Source organism: Elephas maximus, chromosome 7, assembly GCF_024166365.1.
Source record: "Elephas maximus indicus isolate mEleMax1 chromosome 7, mEleMax1 primary haplotype, whole genome shotgun sequence".
Classification (NCBI taxonomy): Eukaryota; Metazoa; Chordata; class Mammalia; order Proboscidea; family Elephantidae; genus Elephas; species Elephas maximus.
This window is the reverse complement of record NC_064825.1, coordinates 105,515,703-105,535,405: the sequence shown is the minus strand read 5'-3', so window position 1 is coordinate 105,535,405 and position 19,703 is coordinate 105,515,703. Positions and strand designations below refer to the sequence as shown.

Genomic DNA, 19,703 nt, shown 5'->3' with positions numbered 1-19,703 from the left:
TGATATACAGATTTAGATTTAAACCTCCTGTTCCAGGCATTTATTTATTTATTTTTCAATAACATAACAATGTCTGTCTAACAGTGACATTTATCTGGGTTACATTCTGAGGATAAAGAAGACAATTTACAGAGAGAAAGTGTTCTGCCTTACAGACAGTATTTTACGTATTTTTTTTTAACATAGTTAAACCCTGATCTATAACCTTCTTGTCATTCCCGTAGCAGTTTAGAACAAGATCAAAGAAGAATGGATGGAAAAAATTGTTCTTCATTGACTGAATTCCACCTCTTGGGAATTACTAATAACCCTGAGATCAAAGCAACCATATTTGCCACATTTCTCGTCATATATCTCATTATTCTTGTGGCAAATCTTGGAATGATCATTTTAATTAAAATGGACTCCCAGCTTCAAACTCCAATGTACTTTTTCCTCAGCCACCTCTCCTTCTGTGACCTCTGTTATTCCACAGCAATTGGGCCCAAGATGCTGGTGGACCTCTTAACAAAAGACAAATCAATTTCTTTCTATGGCTGTGCTCTGCAATTCTTCATCTTCTGTGTCTTTGCAGATTCTGAGTGTCTCCTGCTGGCAGTGATGGCCTTTGATCGGTACAAGGCCATTAGCAACCCCTTGCTCTATACAGTCAACATGTCCAGCAGGGTATGCTCCGTGCTCATGGCTGGGGTTTACCTGGTGGGCATGGTGGACGCTTTGATACACACCACGCTAACTTTCCACTTATGTTTCTGTGGGTCAAATGAAATTAATCATTTCTTCTGTGATTTACCTCCACTTTTCCTCCTTTCCTGTTCTGATATTCAGGTCAATGAGTTGGCATTATTCACTGTTTTTGGCTTCATTGAACTGAGTACCATTTCAGGGGTTCTTGTCTCTTACTGTTACATCATCCTCTCAGTCTTAAAGATCCACTCTGCTGAGGGAAGGTTCAAAGCTTTCTCCACCTGCACCTCTCACTTAACGGCTGTTGCGATTTTCCAGGGAACTATGCTCTTTATGTATTTCCAAACAAGTTCTGCCTACTCTCTAGAGCAAGACAAAGTGACCTCATTGTTTTATACCCTTGTCATCCCCATGTTAAACCCTCTGATTTATAGTCTATGGAACAAGGATGTGAAAGGTGAAAGAGGCTCTGGAAAAACTGAAAAATAAAAAGCTGTTTTAAATAGTTATACACACACATAAACAGTTGTTTTCTTCAAATCATTTAGTATAGAACAATGTGATCTCAAATACTTTAACACAATGAGTATTTATATAAATTCTCAACTATACCAGATGTTAGGTAGTTTCCTAAACATTCTATAATTTTTATGTGTTTTCAATTTAAGCACAGTACTCTCTAATTTTGCAAACAGTTTTGTCTCCTAAGTGTGCCAAAGTCTTATTTGTTCAATGTTTCTGTCCTAGTTAACTGGTGTTGCTATAACAGAAATACCACAAGTGGATGACTATAACAAAGAAAGAATTATTCTCTCACAGCCTAGAAAGGTAAAAGTTAGAATTCAGGGTACCAGCTCCAGGAGAAGTCTTTCTCTTTGTGCCGACTCTGGAGGAAGGTCTTTGTCATCAGTATTCCCCTGGTCTAGAAGCTTCTTAGCACAAGCACCCAGGGTCCAAATGACACTCTCTGCTCCTTTTTTCTTGGTGGTAGTAGTTCCCTCTCCTCTTGATTTTTATCTCAAAAGAGATTGACTGATGACACAATCTAATCCTGTAGATTGTGTCCTCCTCATTAACATCATAAAAGTTAGGATTTATAACACAGAGATAATAACATTAGATCACAAAATGGAGGACAACCACACATACTGGGAATCATGGCCTGTCCAAGCTGATACACATTTAGGGGGATACAGTTCAAACTATAATAGTTTCTTTCTTGCATTACCTGAATTATTCTTAAAGCTGTGTGTTTATTTAGTGCCTATTGTACTTCTTGGTGATTTGTATTTTATGATCAATTCAATAGTGTCTGTACTAATGAATCCTATAATCTTGTGTAACTGACAAACAGTAATTAGATAATTATTCACAGAATTTATAACAAACTGTAAAACGTTAAGAAATAAAAAGGTAAGGTGCTCTTAATCCAGAGTAAGATGTCTAAATCTACTCTGCAAAGAAGAAAAGAGTCTTTGAAATGGGGACATATAGTTTCTGATCTAAATTATGAATGGACATGTCAATTGGCGAGAGGAAAGTATTTGAGGAAGAAGGATTGGCAATTAGTGATGATGAAGTGGATATGACAATGTTTTTAGAGAAAATGAAGCCCCAATTTATTAGATATGAAAAAGCAAAAAGAAAGACTTGGTGAAGTTCATCCTTGTGCTGTAGCTCTTAACTCTCCCCATCCTTCATCTAGGAAGACTTCCTTTCATCCCCCCTCCCTACTCCACACCCCATCTCAGGACTGGACAAATTCCTCTAGCCTTGGTTCAGAATCTAACCTCTCCTCAAGTCATCATTTTATCTGTCATGTGGTTTGTTAAAACATTGTGTATAAACTGAGATTAAGAGTACTCTGTGATGATGAGTGTTTCATCCTTGTTATAATAAACACCTGCGTTGTGTCATGCCATAGAAGGGGAAAACATATATAATCAAGTCAACATACTCGATAACATTTTTTGAGTGATGTTTACATGGCAGTAAAAACAAAGTTAACTGAGGAAATAGTATAAGCCTTGAATGTATTTTTTATAACTCGTAAGAAAGTTCATAATATGATTGTGGTTATTAGGGGTAAAGGATCTATGAAGATACCCATATTAATTACTTGAGAAACAAAAAGCTTTCATTTGGGTACTTTTTTTTTTAATTTTTATTGTGCTTTAAGTGAAAGTTTACAAATCAAGTCAGTCTCCCACACAAAAACTTATATACACTTTGCTACATACTCCCAATTGCTCTCCCTCTAATGAGACAGCCCGCTCCCCCCTCCACTCTCTCTTTTCGTGTCCATTCGGCCAGCTTCTAACCCCCTCTACCCTCTCATCTACCCTCAAGTGTCCACCAGATCCAAGAAGCTCACTCCTCCCCAGCATCCCTCTCCAACCCATTGTCCAGTCCGATCCATGTCTGAGGAGTTGGCTTTGGGAATGGTTCCTGCCCTGAGGCAACAGAAGGTCTGGGGGCCATGACTACCAGGGTCCTTCTAGTCTCAGTTAGACCATTTAGTCTGGTCTTTTTATGAAAATTTGGGGTCTGCATCCCACTGCTCTCCTGCTCCCTCAGGGGTTCTCTGTTGTATTCCCTGTCAGGGCAGTCTTCGATTTAGCCACGCACCACCCAGTTCTTCTGGTCTCAGGTTGATATAGTCTCTGGTTTATGTGGCCCTTTCTGTCTCTTGGGCTCGTAATTACCATGTGTCCTTGGTGTTCTTCATTCTCCTTTGGTACAGGTGGGTTGAGACCAATTGATGCATCTTAGATAGCTGCTTGCTAACGTTTAAGACCCTAGACGCCACCCTCCAAAGTGGGATGCAGAATGTTTTCTTAACAGATTTTATTATGCCAATTGACTAAGATGTCCCATGAAACCATAGTCCCCAAACCCCCAACCCTGCTACCCTGGCCTTCAAAGTGTTCAGTTTATTCAGGAAACTTCTTTGCTTTTGGTTTAGTCCAGTTGTGCTAACCTTCCCTGTATTGTGTGTTCTCGTTCCCTTCATCTAAAGTAGTTCTTATCTACTATCTAATTGGTGAATATTAGTAACCATCAAAGAGTATTTTCTTTTCTGTTTAAACAATTTTTCAAGTTCTTATAACAGTGGTCTTATACAATATTTGTCCTTTTGCATCTGACTAATTTCACTCAGCATAATGCCTTCTAGATTCCTCCATGTTATAAATGTTTCACAGATTCATCACTGTTATTTATTGATGCATAGTAGTCCATTGTGTGAATATACCACAATTTATTTATCCATTCATCTGTTGATGGGCACCTTGGTTGCTTCCAGCTTTTTGCTATTGTAAACAGTGCTGCAATGAACATGGGCGTACATATATCTGTTTGTGTAAAGGCTCTTATTTCTCTAGGATATATTCCAAGGAATGGGATTGCTGAATAGTATGGTAATTCTATTTCTAGCTTTTTTAAGGAAGCACCAAATCAATATCCAAAGTGGTTGTACCATTTTACAATCCCGCCAGCAATGTATAAGTGTTCCAGTCTCTCCACAGCCTCTCCAACATTTATTATTTCGTGTTTTTTGCATTAATGCCAGCCTTGTTGGAGTGAGATAGAATCTCATTGTAGTTTTGATTTTCATTTCTGTAATGGCTAATGATCTGAGCATTTCCTCATGTATTTATCAGCCACCTGAATGTCTCCCGTAGTGAAGTGTCTCTTCATATCTTTTGTCCATTTTTTCATTGGGTTATTTACCTTTTTGCAGTTGAGTTTTTGCGGTATCATGTAGATTTTAGAGATCAGGCACTGATCAGAAATGTCATAGCTAAAAACTTTTTCTCAGTCTGTAGGTAATCTTTTTACTCTTTTGCTGAAGTCTTTGGATGAGCAGAGGTGTTTGAATTTTAGGAGCTCCCAGTTATCTAGTTTTTCTTCTGCATTGTTAGTAATGTTTTGTATACTGTTTATTCCATGTATTAGGGCTCCAAATGTTGTCCCTACTTTTCTTCCATGATCTTTATCATTTTAGATCATATATTTAGTTCTTTGATCCATTTTGAGCTCCTTCTTGTGCATGGTGTGAGGTATGGGTATTGTTTCATTTTTTTTGCAGATGGATATCCAATTATGCCAGCACAATTTGTTAAAAAGATTGTCTTTTCCCCATTTAGCTGCTTTGGGGGCTTTGTCAAATATCAACTGCTCATATGTGGATGCATTTATGTCTGCATTCTCAATTCTGTTCCATTGGTCTGTGTATCTGTTGTTGTGCCAGTACCAGGCTGTTTTGACTACTGTGGCAGTATAATAGGCTCTAAAATCAGGTGCAGTAGGCCTCTCACTTTGTTCTTCCATATGAAGTTGGTGATTTGTTTTTCCATCTCATTAAAAAGTGTCATTGGAATTTGGATCTCAGCTGCATTAAATGTATTGATCACTTTTGGTAGAATAGACATTTTTATAATGTTAAGTCTTCCTATCCATGAGCAAGGTATGTTTTTCCACTTGTGTAGGTCTCTTTTGGTTTCTTGCAGAAGTGTTTTGTAGTATTCTTTGTATAAGTCTTTTACATCTGTGGTAAGATTTATTCCCAAGGATTTTATCTTCTTGGGGGCTACTGTGAATGGTATTGATTTGGTGATTTCCTCTTCAATGTTCTTTTTGTTCGTGTAGAGGAATCCAGCTTATTTTTTATGTTTATCTTGTATCCTGATACAGTGCTGAACTCTTCTATCATTTTCACTTTTTTCTTGAGGATTCCTTAGGGTTTTCTGTGTATAAGATCATGTCATCTGCAAATAGAGATACTTTTACTTCTTCCTTGCCAATCTGGATGTCCTTTATTTCTTTATCGAGCCTAATTGCTCTTGGCTAGCACCTCCAGCACTACGTTGAATAAGAGCAGTGATAAAGGGTATCCTTGTCTGGTTCCTGATCTCAAGGGAATGCTTTCAGGCTCTCTCCATTTAGGATAATTTTGGGTGTTGGCTTTGTATAAATGCCCTTTATTATGCTGAGGAATTTTCCTTCTATTCTTATTTTGCTGAGAATTTTTACCATGAATGGGTGTTGAACTTTGTCAAATGCATTTTCTGCATCAATTGATAAAATCATGTGATTCTTGTCTTTTGTTTTATTTATATATGATGGATCACATTGATAGTTTTTCTAATGTTGAACCATCCCTGCATAGCTGGTATGAATCACACATGGTCATGGTGAATTATTTTTTTGATATGCTGTTGAATTCTATTGGCTAGAATTTTGTTGAGGATTTTTGCATCTAAGTTCATGAGTGATATGTCTGTAATTTTCTTTTTTTTGGTGTCTTTCCCTGGTTTTGGTTTCAGGGATATCCTGGTTTCATAGAATGAGTTTGGGAGTATTCCGTCCTTTTCTATGCTCTGAAATACCTTTAGTAGTAGTGGTGTTAACTCTTCTCTGAAAGTTTGGTAGAACTCTGCAGTGAAGCCGTCCAGGCCAGGGCTGTTTTTGTTTGGAGTTTTTTGATTACCTTTTCAATCTCTTCTTTCGTTTTCGGTCTGTTTAGTTGTTCTACCTCTGTTTCTGTGAATTTAGGTAAGTAGTGTGTTTCTAGGGATTCATCTATTTCTTCTAGGTTTTCAAATTTGCTAGAGTACAATTTTTCATAGTAATCTAAATATGATTCTTTTAATTTCAGTTCTATCTGTTGTAGTATCGCACATCTCATTTCTTATTTGGGTTATTTGCATCCTCTCCCATATTTCTTTTGTCAGTTTGGCCAATGGTTTATCAATTTTGTTGATTTTTTCAAAGAACTAGCTTTTGGTCTTGTTAATTCTTTCAATTGTTTTTTTTTTTTTTTTTTTTTTTTTTGTATTTCATTTTGTTCTCCTCTAATTATTATGATTTGTTTTCATCTGGTGCCTGAGGGTTTCTTTTGTATCTCTCTTTCTATTTGTTCAAGTTGTAGGGATAATTCTTTGATTTTGGCCCTTTTTCTTTTTGTGTGTGTGCATTTATTGATACAAATTGACCTCTGAGCTCTCCTTTCGCTGCGTCCCAAAGGTTCTGATAGGAAGTGTTTTCATTCTCTTTGGATTCTATGAATTTCTTTATTCCATCCTTAATGTCTTCTATAACCCAGTCTTTTTAGAGCAGGGTATCATTCAGTTTCTTTTCCCTGCTTTTTCTGTTATTGATTTCCACTTTTATGGCCTTATGGTCAGAGAAGATGCTTTGCAATATTTCAATGGTTTGGATTGTACTCAGGCTTGCTTTATTACCTCATACGTGGTCTATTCTAGAGAATGTTCCACGTGCACTAGAAAAGAAAGTATATTTGGTTGCTGTTGGGTGGAGTGTTCTCTATATGTCTGTGAGGTCAAGTTGGTTGATTGTGGCATTTAGATCTTCCATGTCTTTATTGGGTTTCTTTCTGGATGTCATGTCCTTCACTGAAAGTGGTATCTTGAAGTCTGCCATTATTATTGTAGAGCTGTCTATCTCACTTTTCAACGCTGATAGAGTTTGTTTTATGTATCTTGCAGCCCCATGATTGGGTGCGTAAATATTTAATATGGTTATATCTTCTTGGTGTATTGTCCCTTTAATCATTATTTAGTGTCCTTCCTTGTCCTTTGTGTTGGATTTAACTTTAAAGTCTATTTTGTCATAAATTAATATTGCCACTCCTGCTCTTTTTGATTGTTGTTTCTTTGATATATTTTTTTCCATCTTTTGAGTTTTACTTTGTTTGTGTCTCTAAGTCTAAGGTGTGTCTCTTGTAGGCAGCGTATAGACAGATCTCATTTTTTAATCCATTCTCCCACTCTCTGTCTCATTAGTGCACTTAGTCCATTTACATTCAGCATAATTATGGATAGGTATGAATTTGGTGCTATCATTTTGATGTCTTTTTTTGTGTGTTGTTGACTGTTTCTTTTTCCCACTTAATTTTATGTGCTGAGTAGATTATCTTTATATATTGTCCTTTCTTCACATTCTTTGTTGTCGATTTTGTTTCTGCTGAGTCTCTATTTTTTCTTGTATTTTATTTTCATGAGTAGAATAGTTGTCTCCTTTGTGTTTACCTTTTTACCCCATTTTTCTAAATTTAATCCTAACATTTATTTCTTTGTATCGCTGTATCTTCCTCTCCGTGTGGAAGATCTATGATTACACTTCTTAAAAGAAGATTTTTTTTTTTCTTAGTCCCTCTTTATTATTTTAATGTTGACTTCTTTTATATAATAACATCCTTGTTACCCTGTTTTGAGCTTTTTTTTTTTTTTTAAACTTGCTTTGTTTTTTTGATTTCCCTTTCTGGTCTGACTTCTGATTGCTCTGCCCAGTTTCTTGGGTTGATACCTTATATTATTGATTTTCTAACCAAAGAATTTCCTTTAGTATTTCTTGTAGTTTTGGTTTGGTTTCTATGAATTCCCTAAACTTCTGCTTATCTGGAAATGTTCTAATAACACCTTCATATTTAAGGGACAGTTTTGCTGGATATATGATTCTTGGCTGACAAATTTTTTCCTTCATTTTTTTAAATATGTCATCCCATTGCCTTCTTGCCTGCATGGTTTCTGCCGAGTAGTCTGAACTTTGTCTTCTTGGCTCTGCTTTGTAGGTGACTTTTTGTTTATCCCTACCTGCTTTTAAAATTCCCTCATTATCTTTGGTTTTGGCAAGTATGATTATAATATGTCTTGGTGACTTTATTTTAAGATCTACCTTATGTGGAGTTTGATGAGCATCTTGGATAGATATCTTCTCATCTTTCACGCTATCAGGGAAGTTTTCTGGTAACAAGTCTTCAACAGTTCTCTCCATATTTTCTGTTATCCCTCCCTGTTCTGGTACTCAAATCACTCACAGGTTTTTTCTCTTGAGGCAGTCCCACATGATTCTTAAGGTTTATTCATTTTTTTTTAATTATTTTATGTGATTTTTCTTCAAATATATTAGTGTCAAGTGATTTATCTTTGAGTTCAGAAATTCTAGTTTCTACCTGCTCAATTCTGCTCCTCTAACTTTCTACTGAGTTGTCTAATTCTGTAATTTTATTGTTAATCTTCTGAATTTCTGATTGCTGTCTGTCTATGGATTTTTTCCAGCTTATTAAATTTTTCATTATGTTCTTGAATAATTTTTTAAAATTCCTTCAATTGCTTTGTCTCTGTGCTCCTTGGCTTGTTCTGTATATTGCCTCATTTCCTTCCGATGTCTTGAAGGATTCTATTCATTAATCTTCTGTATTCTGCCTCTGGTAATTCCAGGAATGCACTTTCATCTAGGAGATCCCTTGATTCTTTGTTTTGAGAGTTTGTTGAGGTGATCATGGTCTGTTTCTTTATGTGAGTTGATATTGACTGCTGCTTCCAAACCATGTATAAGTTATTGTATTAGTTTATTTCATGTTTGCCTTCTGTGCCATATCTCCTTGCTTTGCTTTTTTTTTTTTTTTTTTTTTGATGTGCCCATATGGAATGCTCGAGTGAGTTAGCTTGATTATTTTTGTTTTTGGTGCTGTCCTGTCCCCAGATGGCTACACCTGTTATCAGGTATATCAGTCTAGGAGTCCATTCAGTTTTCTTGTATGACTTCAGCTCAGGTGTCCAAGTAGCTGATCATCAAGTGTGTGGTACAGGCTCTGTCCTATGGTCTTGGAGGGGCAGGGGTGATTTGTGTAGTTACCAGTATCTGATTACAGCATGGGGTCATACTCTGAAGAAGACAGGGTGCTGAGAATAGTCCCTCATGTGTCTCTGAGGAAAGTGCATCCCTGCACCCTAGAGCATACAGGTGGGTGGTTTCTGTAGATGGACCATGGGCCCCCAATATTTTTGGTTCTATCAACTGGTAGGTACCAGTTAACCTTGAACCCCTTTTGCAGGTGGCTTGGTGACCTTAGTGGAACCACCAGTCCTTAGGCACCTGATGTGGGTAGGTGAGGACTCTGTTTAATATGCAAAGCAATGTCAAACATCAAACACCCACCTCTCTGCCACACAGCTGAAATGGTTGGAGTTTGCCAACAAGGGCCTATTTTTTAAAAATAGGCCCATACAGGTACTTGGAGAGGGGGAAGGTACTCAAAGTCCAAGGACCATTATGCCTAGACAGGAGCTGCTTCTGTCCTGAGCTCCCCTGGTTAGTGGAGCTGGCAAATTATCTTTTCCCCCAATTGCAAATTTATTCCTTCTCCAATGCCAGGAGGATGGCTCTACATGCTCAACAGGGGCTATCTCAGGCCCAGGAAAATCAGCTACTGAAGCCAGCTTGGGGGCTGGGGGTGTGCTAAAATATACACCAGTACTTCGAAAGCACTGTTCTTCTCTGGTTCCGGAGGTGTGAGTAGGCTGTGTGGCTGACTGCTTCTCCCTGAGGAAACTGCAGCCAAATGCTAGTACCAGCCCACCACCGCCATTCCCAGGAATGGTGCCTGAGGACTCCCCGAGATTCAGGTCTGATAACTCCTCTCTGCTTCTGAACTGTCCCTTTCTCCCCCTGCCCCTCAGTTCGTTTTCTAAGCTTGCCTTTGATGTGTAGGACTTCTAGCTTGTCAAAAATATACCAGTTTCACTTGTTTTTTTCAGGTCTTTGTTGTAAAAGGGCTCATCGGGATCATCTGTCTATTCCACCATCTTGGCTCCACTTCTCCAATTAAATCTTATGGGTCATAGTCTGCCTACCCCTGAACTGGATTATATAAATAATGTATGTTATGTTTGTACATTAGAATTCTACATAGCAATAAGAATGATCTGTTGCCAACAACAACATGGAGAAATCTCATAAACATATTACTGAGTGGAAGATCATCAGAAATAAAAGTATAAAAAACTATGATCTCACTTCTAAATAATTCAAAAATATATAAAATTATCTATTATATTGTATAACAAATGGTTGTGGGGCCCATGGACAGTCTCCGAAAACCTGATAATGTTCTGTGTTTTGGTCTGTGTTCTGGCACAGAAATATTTTCATATCGGAAATTTTATTTATGGTACAATTTATTACTTGAGAATTTTGTATAAGCACATTGTACCACAGAAGATATTTCATAAACAGTCTATTCACTATGAGACAGTAAACAAAAGAACTTCTATTATGATTTTTTAAATCTCTAGCAATTTGCTTTAAACAATAAGTTTTCATGTTTGTAAAAATCACACAGCTTTCATAGACTATTTCAGTAAATAATTATCCTTTATATTACTAAAAATGTACTGCCTTGATAAGAGCAATGATGTTCTTATAAACTCAGAGTCTCTGCTAGTCTCGTTTGCAGCACCATGGAGACTGAGTGACTCTGGTTCTCTTTGGGGCCAGTATCAGTCATTGAACTTCTTTTATAGCAGCCATGCTTCAATGCCAGACAACTATTTCCTGAAGCAAGATAGACAGATAGACAGTTGCTTACATAGTCATATGTTAAGGACACTGGTGACACCAGAAAAGTTGTTTAGATACAGGTTTAAATTCTACTCAAATCTTTTCTTCACTTTTGTATCTGATGTTTGAAGTTCCACTCAAATCTTTTTCTTTGCATGAAGAATTGTTTATAAATTAAATAGTCATTTTCATAGGATAGGTTAAGTAAATCAGTGTACATAAATAAAAAGGAGTACAAAACTATTAATAATACTTGTATACATATAAAGTGTGTTTATTATGGTCATTTTTCTTTATTTTTTTTTTTAATCAGGCAGATTATGTAACAAAACATAGTTATCCCTAGGTAGCGAGATTTTGGTTAGTTTTTTCTATCTTTAAACAATTCTTTATTTTGTGCATGTGGTTAAAGGGATAGTGTGTGTGTGTGTGTGTAGTGTGTGAATGTGAGCATGTTTGTAGTGTATGTTATGAAATTAATACATAATGCTTACATACAATGAATGATAGTTGGCCAGAGATCATTTAAGTTTTTTTTTTTTTTTTAAATCAGGTATAATCTTGGACATCAAAGTAGATAGGAATAAAAGACTAATGGGAATAAGCTTGGACTATATTCAATTTCTGAACGTAAATATACTTCTCCATTATGGGGTCTAACTACAAAATTGGGAGGAAAATAACTTTTTTTATAAAATACAGTTGATTATCTGGATCAAGTAATTGTAAAAATCATGACCATGGATTCTAATATAATTAATTTCTTATTCTATAAAACAAAAATTGTTAGTGTCATGGATTGAATTGTGCCCCCCCAAAATATGTGTCAACTTAGTTAGGCCATGATTCCCAGTTTTGTGTGGTTGTCCTCCATTTTGTGATTGTAATTTTACTATGTGTTGTAAATCCTAATTTCTGCATGTGGTTAATGAGGCAAGATTAGACTATGTTAAAGAGGATTAGGGTATGATTATAACACCCTGACTAAGGCTACATCCCTGATCCAATGTAAAGAGAGTTTCCTTGGGGTGTGGTCTACACCACTTTTTATATTACAAGAGATAACAGGAAGGGAAGTAAGCAGAGAGTTGAGGACCTCATATCTCCAAGAAAACAGCACTGGGAGCAGAGCTCATCCTTTGGACCTAGGGTTCCTGCACCTGAGAAGCTCCTTGACCAGGGGAAGACTGATGACAAGGACCTTCTTCCAGAGCTGAAAGAGAGAGAAAGCCTTCCTCTGGAGCTGTTGCTCTGAATTTGCACTTCTAGCCTACTTGACTGTGAGAGAATAAATTTCTCTTCATTAAAACCATTGATTCTTGGTATTTCTGTTATAGCATCACTGGATAACTAAGACAATAAGAATTATCATTGGTATTACATAGGTGTGTGTGGAAATAACACGATTTAACTTGAATGAAAGTCTACTGAAAACTCTGTACAAAACCAAACCAAACCGTTGTTGCTGAGTCACTCTAATTCATGGTGATCCCAAGTCTAGTAGTGCAGAAATGTGTTCCATAGGGTTTTCCTGGCTGTAACCTTTATGGTTAAGAAAAAATGATGAAATAAAAGAGTTGAACAGAAGATTTTCAAGGGCTTCCTGAGAAGAAAAAGTATTATAATGACACCTGCAAAGAGCAGGAGATAGAAAATCAAAAGGGAAGAACACACTCAGCATTTATCAAGTTGAAAGAACTGAAGAAAAAATTCAAGCCTTAAATTGCAATATTGAAGGATTATACGAGGAAAATATTAAACAATGCAGGAAGCACCAAAAGAAGATGGAAGGAATACACAAAGTCACTATATCAAAAAGAATTGGTCAACATTCAACCACTTCAGGAGCTACATTATGAACAGGAATCAATGGTACTGAAGGAAGAGGTCCAAGTTGCACTGAAGGCGTTAGTGAAAAATAAGGCTCCAAGAATTGACAGAATATCAATTGAGATGTTTCAACAAATGGAAGCAGTGTTGAAAATGCTCATCCATCTATGCCAAGAAATTTGGAAGACAGCTACATGGCCAGCCGACCAGAAGAGATACATATTTATGCCTATTCTCAAGAAAGGTGATTCAACAAATAGGGGAAATTATCGAATAATATCATTAATATATCATGCAAGCAAAATTTTGCTGAAGATCGCTCAAAAGCAGCTGCAGCAGTATGTTGAAAGGGAAATCCCAGAAATTCAGGCTGGATTCAGTAGAGGACGTGGAACCAGGGACATGATTGCTGATTCAGATGGATCCTGGCTGAAAGCAGAGAATACCAGGAAGATGTTTACTTGTGTTTTATTGACTATGCAAAGGCATTCAACTGTGTGGATAACAAATTGTATATAACATTGCAAAGAATAGGAATTCCAAAACACTTAATTTAGTTCATGAGGAACGTGTACATAGATCAAGAGGCAGTCATTTGAACAGGACAAGACAATAACACATGGTTTTAAGTCAGGAAAGGTGTGAACCAGGATTGTATCCTTTCCCTATACTTATTCAATCTGTATACTGAGCAAATAATCTGACAAGCTGGACTACATGAAGAAGAATGGGGCATCAGAATTGGAGGAAGATTTATTAACAACCTATATTATGCAGATAACACAATATTACTTGCTGAAAGTGAAGAAGACTTGAAGCACTTACTGATGAAGATCAAAGGCCACAGTTTTCAATATGGATTACACCTCAACATAAAGAAAACAAAAATCCTCACAACTGGACCAATAAGCAACATCATGATAAAGGGATAAAAGATTGAAGTTGTCAAGGATTTCATTTTATTTGGATCCACAATCAACACTCAGGGAAGCAGGAGTCAAATAATCAAAAGACACAGTGCATTGGGCAAATCTACTGCAAAAGACCTCTTTAAAGTACTAAAAAGCACAGATGTCGCCTTGAAGATTAAGGTGTCCCTGGCCCAAGCCATGATGTTTCCAATTGCCTCATATGCATGCAGAAGCTGGACAATGAATAAGGAAGACTGAAGAAGAATTGATGTCTTTGAATTGTGGCATTGGCAAAGAATACCGAATATACCATGGACTGCAGAGAGGAACAAATCTGTCTAGGAAGAAGTATAACCAGAATGCTCCTTAGAAGCAAGGATGGCGAGACTACAGATCACATACTTTGGACATCTTGTCAGGAGGAATCAATTCCCGGAGAAGGACATTATGGTTGGCAAAGCAGAGCATTAGCAAAAAAGAGGAAAACTCTCAACAAGATGAATTGACATACTGGCTGCAACAATGAGCTCAAACATAGCAATGATTGTGAGGATGGTGCAGGACCTGGCAGTGTTTTGCCCTGTTGTACACAGGTCACTGTGAGTCAGATCCATCAAGACGGCATCTAACAACAACAACCTTTATGGGAGCAAGTTGCCAGGCCTTTCTCCCATGGTGCTAACCTTTAGGTTAATAAGTGAGCGTTTAACCTTTTGTGCCACCCAAGGATCTTGCAAGCTCAATACAGTTATTAAAATGTAAAAGGTTTTATTGACATTATTACTTAATAGGTTTGCATTACAATAGAAATACTTCCAGTTGAGTCAATCCTACCGTTCTTCCTTAACTTATTTTAATTACAAAAAGTGAGAAAGGATCCGGGGGTAAAATATGAAGACAGTGTAATGATGCTAAACTATGACGTCCATTTCCTTCTTTCAGGGATTTCATAGATCTAAGTGATGACTGCTGAGAACCACACTTTGTTTACTGACTTCATATTCTCAGGGTTTTCTGGCAGAAAGTATGTGTAGCGGGGGCTGTCTGTGTTCTTTCTCCTGGTTTATGGTACAACCATGATTACAAATTGAGGGATGATCCTACTGATCAATACAGACCCCACTTCACACACCTCTGCACTGCCTCCTCTTCTTTCTAAGGGCGAGCCATGCCACTCAGTGAGTGGTGAAAGAGAAATCACCACCCCTCCACCCTATTTCTGTCCTGCCCCCAAGGGCTGACTCTCCCGCCACATTTTTTTGTGTGTGTGTATGTGTGCTTTTCTTTGTAATTTGGTTTCTTCTCTCTCTTTCCCCTCTTTCCTTTCTTTCTTCCACCTACCTTGCCCCATTCTCCACCCATGGCCCTTCTTGACAAGCTGAGCCATACCACTTGGCTAGAGAGCCACTGGCACATGGCCTCCCTGTAGAAACCTACCATCAAAAAGTGAAGAAAATAATGCATTCCTTTAGTGTATAAAATGAGCTGAGTACTATGTACTTAAAAAAAAAAATCATAAGAATGAAATAATTCATTAAAAATATGCAATATACAGTAGGTTAATTTTTTGCATTACTTATTTTTATTAAACAGGGTTTGAAAGCAAATAAAATAGTTTGATTATCTCTTTTTTTTGTTTTTTGACTCTATAATCACAAATACCTTAATTGGCGTTCACAGATTAATTTATATTATTTATCACAGCATCCCAATCATTGTCCATACCTCTTCCAGACTCAATGTATTCTATTAGAATAACCTATTAATTAACTCTATCATCTTCTATGAAATTAAACCTACTCATGTTATCTAAAATTGGTTTTTATGAATATCTTTCATGTATATATTTAAGGAAAAATATATCCCTTACTGTTTATTATTTTACTCTTTCCTTTAAAGATGCTGATTTAATAGTCTTTATATATAACCATAAAAACACGATTTTTAAAATTTTATTTGATAGTTTTTAAGAAATTATCAAGATGAGAGAGAACTTAATCTAAGAACTTGAACTTTGAAGTGAGACAGACTTGAGTTCAAATCCAAAAACTACCATTTACTTGTTAGCTGAATGTCCCTCTGCAGACTACTTAACCTTGTTAGACCTCAGTTTCCTCATCTATAAAAAAAAAAAAAAAAACCTATTTTCATCTAATTGATTCCTACTCGTAGCAACCCTATAGTCAGAGTAGAACTGCCCCAGAGGGTTTCCAAGGAGTGGCTGGTGAATTCCACCTGCCAACCTTTTGGTTAGCAGCCTAGCTTTTTAACCACTGTGCCAGCAGAGCTTTTTTTTTTTTTTTCTCCATCTATTTAGCAGGGTTTACTGAATGTATTGATTTCATAAAGGTGCCTAACATTACTAAAAGTCCTAATGTACTAATTATTATCACAGAAATAAATATTTACTTTTAAAAAGTGTACACACAACTACCTGAGTTTTATCAAAAGAGTTCCTAAGATGATATAGAGGAGCCCTAAAATAACTAGCTCCCTATCCAGGGGCTAAACCTTGATATGACTGACCCCTGGAAAAAAAAGGTATTATTTATGGCATCATTTCATGAAAGCGAGTCTCCAAGCTCCATCTTTCTACCCTCTTTAGAACATGCTCACCCAGTCTAGAAGATTCCAGTTATAGGTCCTAACCTCAAAACGTCCATATGCGTAGCTCTCTCCCAAGCTACTTTAAGACATGTTCTTCCTAAACCTGCCTTCACAACTAGTTAGAGCTTAGTAGGGGTTTCTTCATGTCTACCACTTTTGGTCAAAACAGTCCCATATCTGTTTCCATGGCCAACCACCTAGAACCATATTCCTGATCTAAGTCCCATACCTCACATTCCCAAGGAGTGAGGTTTAGATAATTAATCCCAGATTGCTTGACTTTATGGGATCCTGTATTAACCTATCTCCAGGGCCATGGCCAAATTGACACACTTAGCTGCATATGGATCAGTAGCTACCAATTATGATTGACCCATGCCCTTCAGAGAGCATTCTCTGCTTAGAATTTAGAAAAAAAACCTTGGTTCTCATCACCTCAAACAGCAATACACAACAGCCTTCACTGTTGAAAAGCACACACTAGCCAAAGCCCTGTTCCACCACTGATCTACATGGAGAAACCCCTTCTGTGACAACAGATCCCATCCTAGTGGATTTTACTGTGGTCAGAATTTCGAATGCAGCGTACCGCTATCATAAGACTTTGCTTTCTTGATCTTCCTCTCTCCTATGCCTCTATCTCACCTTTGGGTGTAGTACTTTCTTTAGATTTTCCAGCTTTCTCCACAGGCCATGTCCCAGCTGAAATCAGGCTATCATCCCACTGTTAGTGAGCTCCAGGTCACGTCTCTGTCTCTCAGAGTCCACCACGCTCAGAGCTTTCAGCTTGTTGATTACCAATGTAGATTTCAGACTATATATGTTCTTGATGGAATATTCTATGAATTGGAATTTTAATCTAGTCAATATTAGCAAATTTTTTTGTTTGTTTTTTTTAAGCCATCAGACTCAAAAATATCTTTTAATAGTTATTGCATATACAGTGCCAATCCAGAAAATGAACCAAAAATACTGGGGAAAAAATAGTTTCTTCCCACTAGAGGTATTTATTCAACATTAAAAAAACAATAAACAGTAAAATTACTTAGGATTTTTTTTTCATAAAAATTCATTTAGTAACTACACTGAGGAATATTCATGGTAGAGGCAAGGGATCAAATAAGGAGTAAGGAATTAACAAGTAACCCTAACAGAGTTACTTTTTTTTTTTTTTTTTTTAACAGAGTTATAGAACACAGTCACATGTAGCTTCAGGTTAAGATGCAAATTGGTGAGGGTGTTAAAAGAAGCACGCCTAAGATTCAAGTGGCATTCAGATTGCGAGTTATCATCTGTAGTTGAGGGGGGATTCAGGAAAAAAAAGAAAAAAATATATATATATATATATGTAGAGGTTATATTTGAACAGGTCCTTTTTAGAGTGAGTAGGATTTGAACAGCTAACTTACAATGCACACATATATACACAAGATAAAACTTAATTGAAATAGAGGCTAAATGAATTCTATTTTTTTTTTTTATATTCATGAAACCAGGAATTTTAGTATGCCAATGGCTTATCCAATATTGAGAGTAATCATGGTGGAAGGTTAGGATGGGAAAGGAAAGGAATAAGGACATGAAATATAAGAGATAAAATGAAGGGTAAACCTGTTCCAGAAATAATATTACAAATTGCACTTTAAAATGGCAGAGATAGACATAATTACAAGTGATATGAGAGGGCCAGTTCTGATGTTAGTACCTGACCTATTCTCTGGCTGAGATCTAATAACCAGCATATTTGGAGAGCATCCATATTGAACTTAATATCTCCAACATTCTAATCATAGTCCAAGAAACAGGCACTGTTGAAACATTTTCAAGTCTTATTTCATCCTTTCTTAAGAAAGCAATTTTTAACTGATAAGTTTTCTAAAGGCGTTTTTGACATCTTTGTTCCTTAGACTATAAATCAAGGGATTCAACATAGGTATTATCAATGTATAGAACACAGAGGCCACTTTGTCGACATTCAGTGAATGATCTGTGCTGGGGCGCAAATAAATGAAGATCAAGGTACCATGGTAGATAGTGACAACGATCAGGTGGGAGGCACAAGTGGAGAAGCCTTTCTTTCTTCCCTCAGCAGAACCTGCTTTAAGAAGGGCTGCTATGATGAAGACATATGAGAGAAGAACTGTTAAAAGACAGATAGCTTCAACCAAACTAGCAAAGACCACTAGAAAAATGTCATGCATATATGTGTCAGTGCAGGACAGTGAAAATAATGAGGAGATATCACAAAAGAAATGGTTAATTTCTCTGGAGCAGAAAGAGAGGTGGAAGGTGTTAGTGGTATGAATAATGGAGCTCATGGTGCCCCCCAAAAATGCTCCCATTGCAAACTGGCCACAAATTCTCCTGGACATGATAACAGTATAAAGCAGTGGGTTGCAGATTGCTATGTACCGGTCGTAAGCCATGGCAGCCAAGAGGAAAGATTCTGTATCAACCAACGAACAGAAAAAATAGAGCTGTGTAGCACAGCCGTTGTAAGAAATTGTCTTCTTATCAGAAACCAAGTCCACCAGTAATTTGGGAGCAATGACAGAAGAGTAGCATGCATCTATGAAGGACAATATGCAGAGGAAAAAGTACATAGGGGTGTGCAGGTGGGAACTGCTTGTGATTAATAAAATCATCCCAAGGTTCCCCATGAGCGTCACCGAGTAGATGGAAAAGAACACAGCAAAAAGAAGCCTCTGAAGTTCTGGGTGGTCACTGAATCCCAGGAGGAAGAACTCAGTCTTCTCTGTGCCATTCACTTCCTCCATCTCTTTGCAGTGCTTTGTGATTTCTGGAGCAGTGACAGAGTAATGATGACAATGTCAACAATAACCTGGACATTGACAAAAAAAATTAAAAAATGCCAAAATAAATAGAACAGTCATTCTAAAATCTATTGGGGCATCCATATAGCACTTAGTCATGAGTACAGTTAATCCAACATAACTCATAGGTTTTCAAATATTTTAGCGGCAGAAGTTTATATTTTTTAATCCAAATTGCTAATGTACCACTTCTTATTCCTGAAAGCTATTTGTTTCCACCTTAAATGGCACCACCCTCAAGCTAGTTGCTGACTCTAAACCTTGGCTTCACCCATAATTTCTCTAACTCTCCCCTCCACCACATTCTGTGCATCCAAAATTCCACAACTAAACATCTCATCTCTGTCCAATCCACACAACTTCCACTAACATATTAATCATTACTTCTTTCATCTCTTCTTCTATCTGTTGCACAAGCCAATTTATCAGCTGCTTCATCTCCAGTCTTGTCTGATCCAATCTGTTCTCC

The 19,703-nt window shown here is 37.1% G+C and overlaps 2 protein-coding genes across 2 annotated transcripts; one reads left to right on the top strand and one right to left on the bottom strand.

The window, feature by feature from the left end:
- Positions 1 to 246: 246 nt before the first annotated feature.
- On the top strand, positions 247 to 1,176 carry LOC126079445 (olfactory receptor 5W2-like). The gene has a single exon (XM_049890441.1). It carries the CDS (start codon positions 250 to 252, stop codon positions 1,174 to 1,176), a length of 927 nt encoding a protein of 308 aa, XP_049746398.1. The 5' UTR covers positions 247 to 249.
- Positions 1,177 to 18,259: 17,083 nt separating this feature from the next.
- Positions 18,260 to 19,177, bottom strand: LOC126080195 (olfactory receptor 5I1-like). Its single transcript, XM_049891466.1, has one exon. The coding sequence runs from the start codon at positions 19,175 to 19,177 to the stop codon at positions 18,260 to 18,262; it is 918 nt and encodes a 305-aa protein (XP_049747423.1).
- Between the last annotated feature and the right edge of the window lie 526 nt (positions 19,178 to 19,703).

Bases quoted from the DNA above. Each gene is read 5' to 3' on its own strand.
- LOC126079445 (XM_049890441.1), top strand. From the start codon at position 250: ATGGATGGAAAAAATTGTTCTTCATTGACTGAATTCCACCTCTTGGGA.
- LOC126080195 (XM_049891466.1), bottom strand. From the start codon at position 19,177: ATGGAGGAAGTGAATGGCACAGAGAAGACTGAGTTCTTCCTCCTGGGA.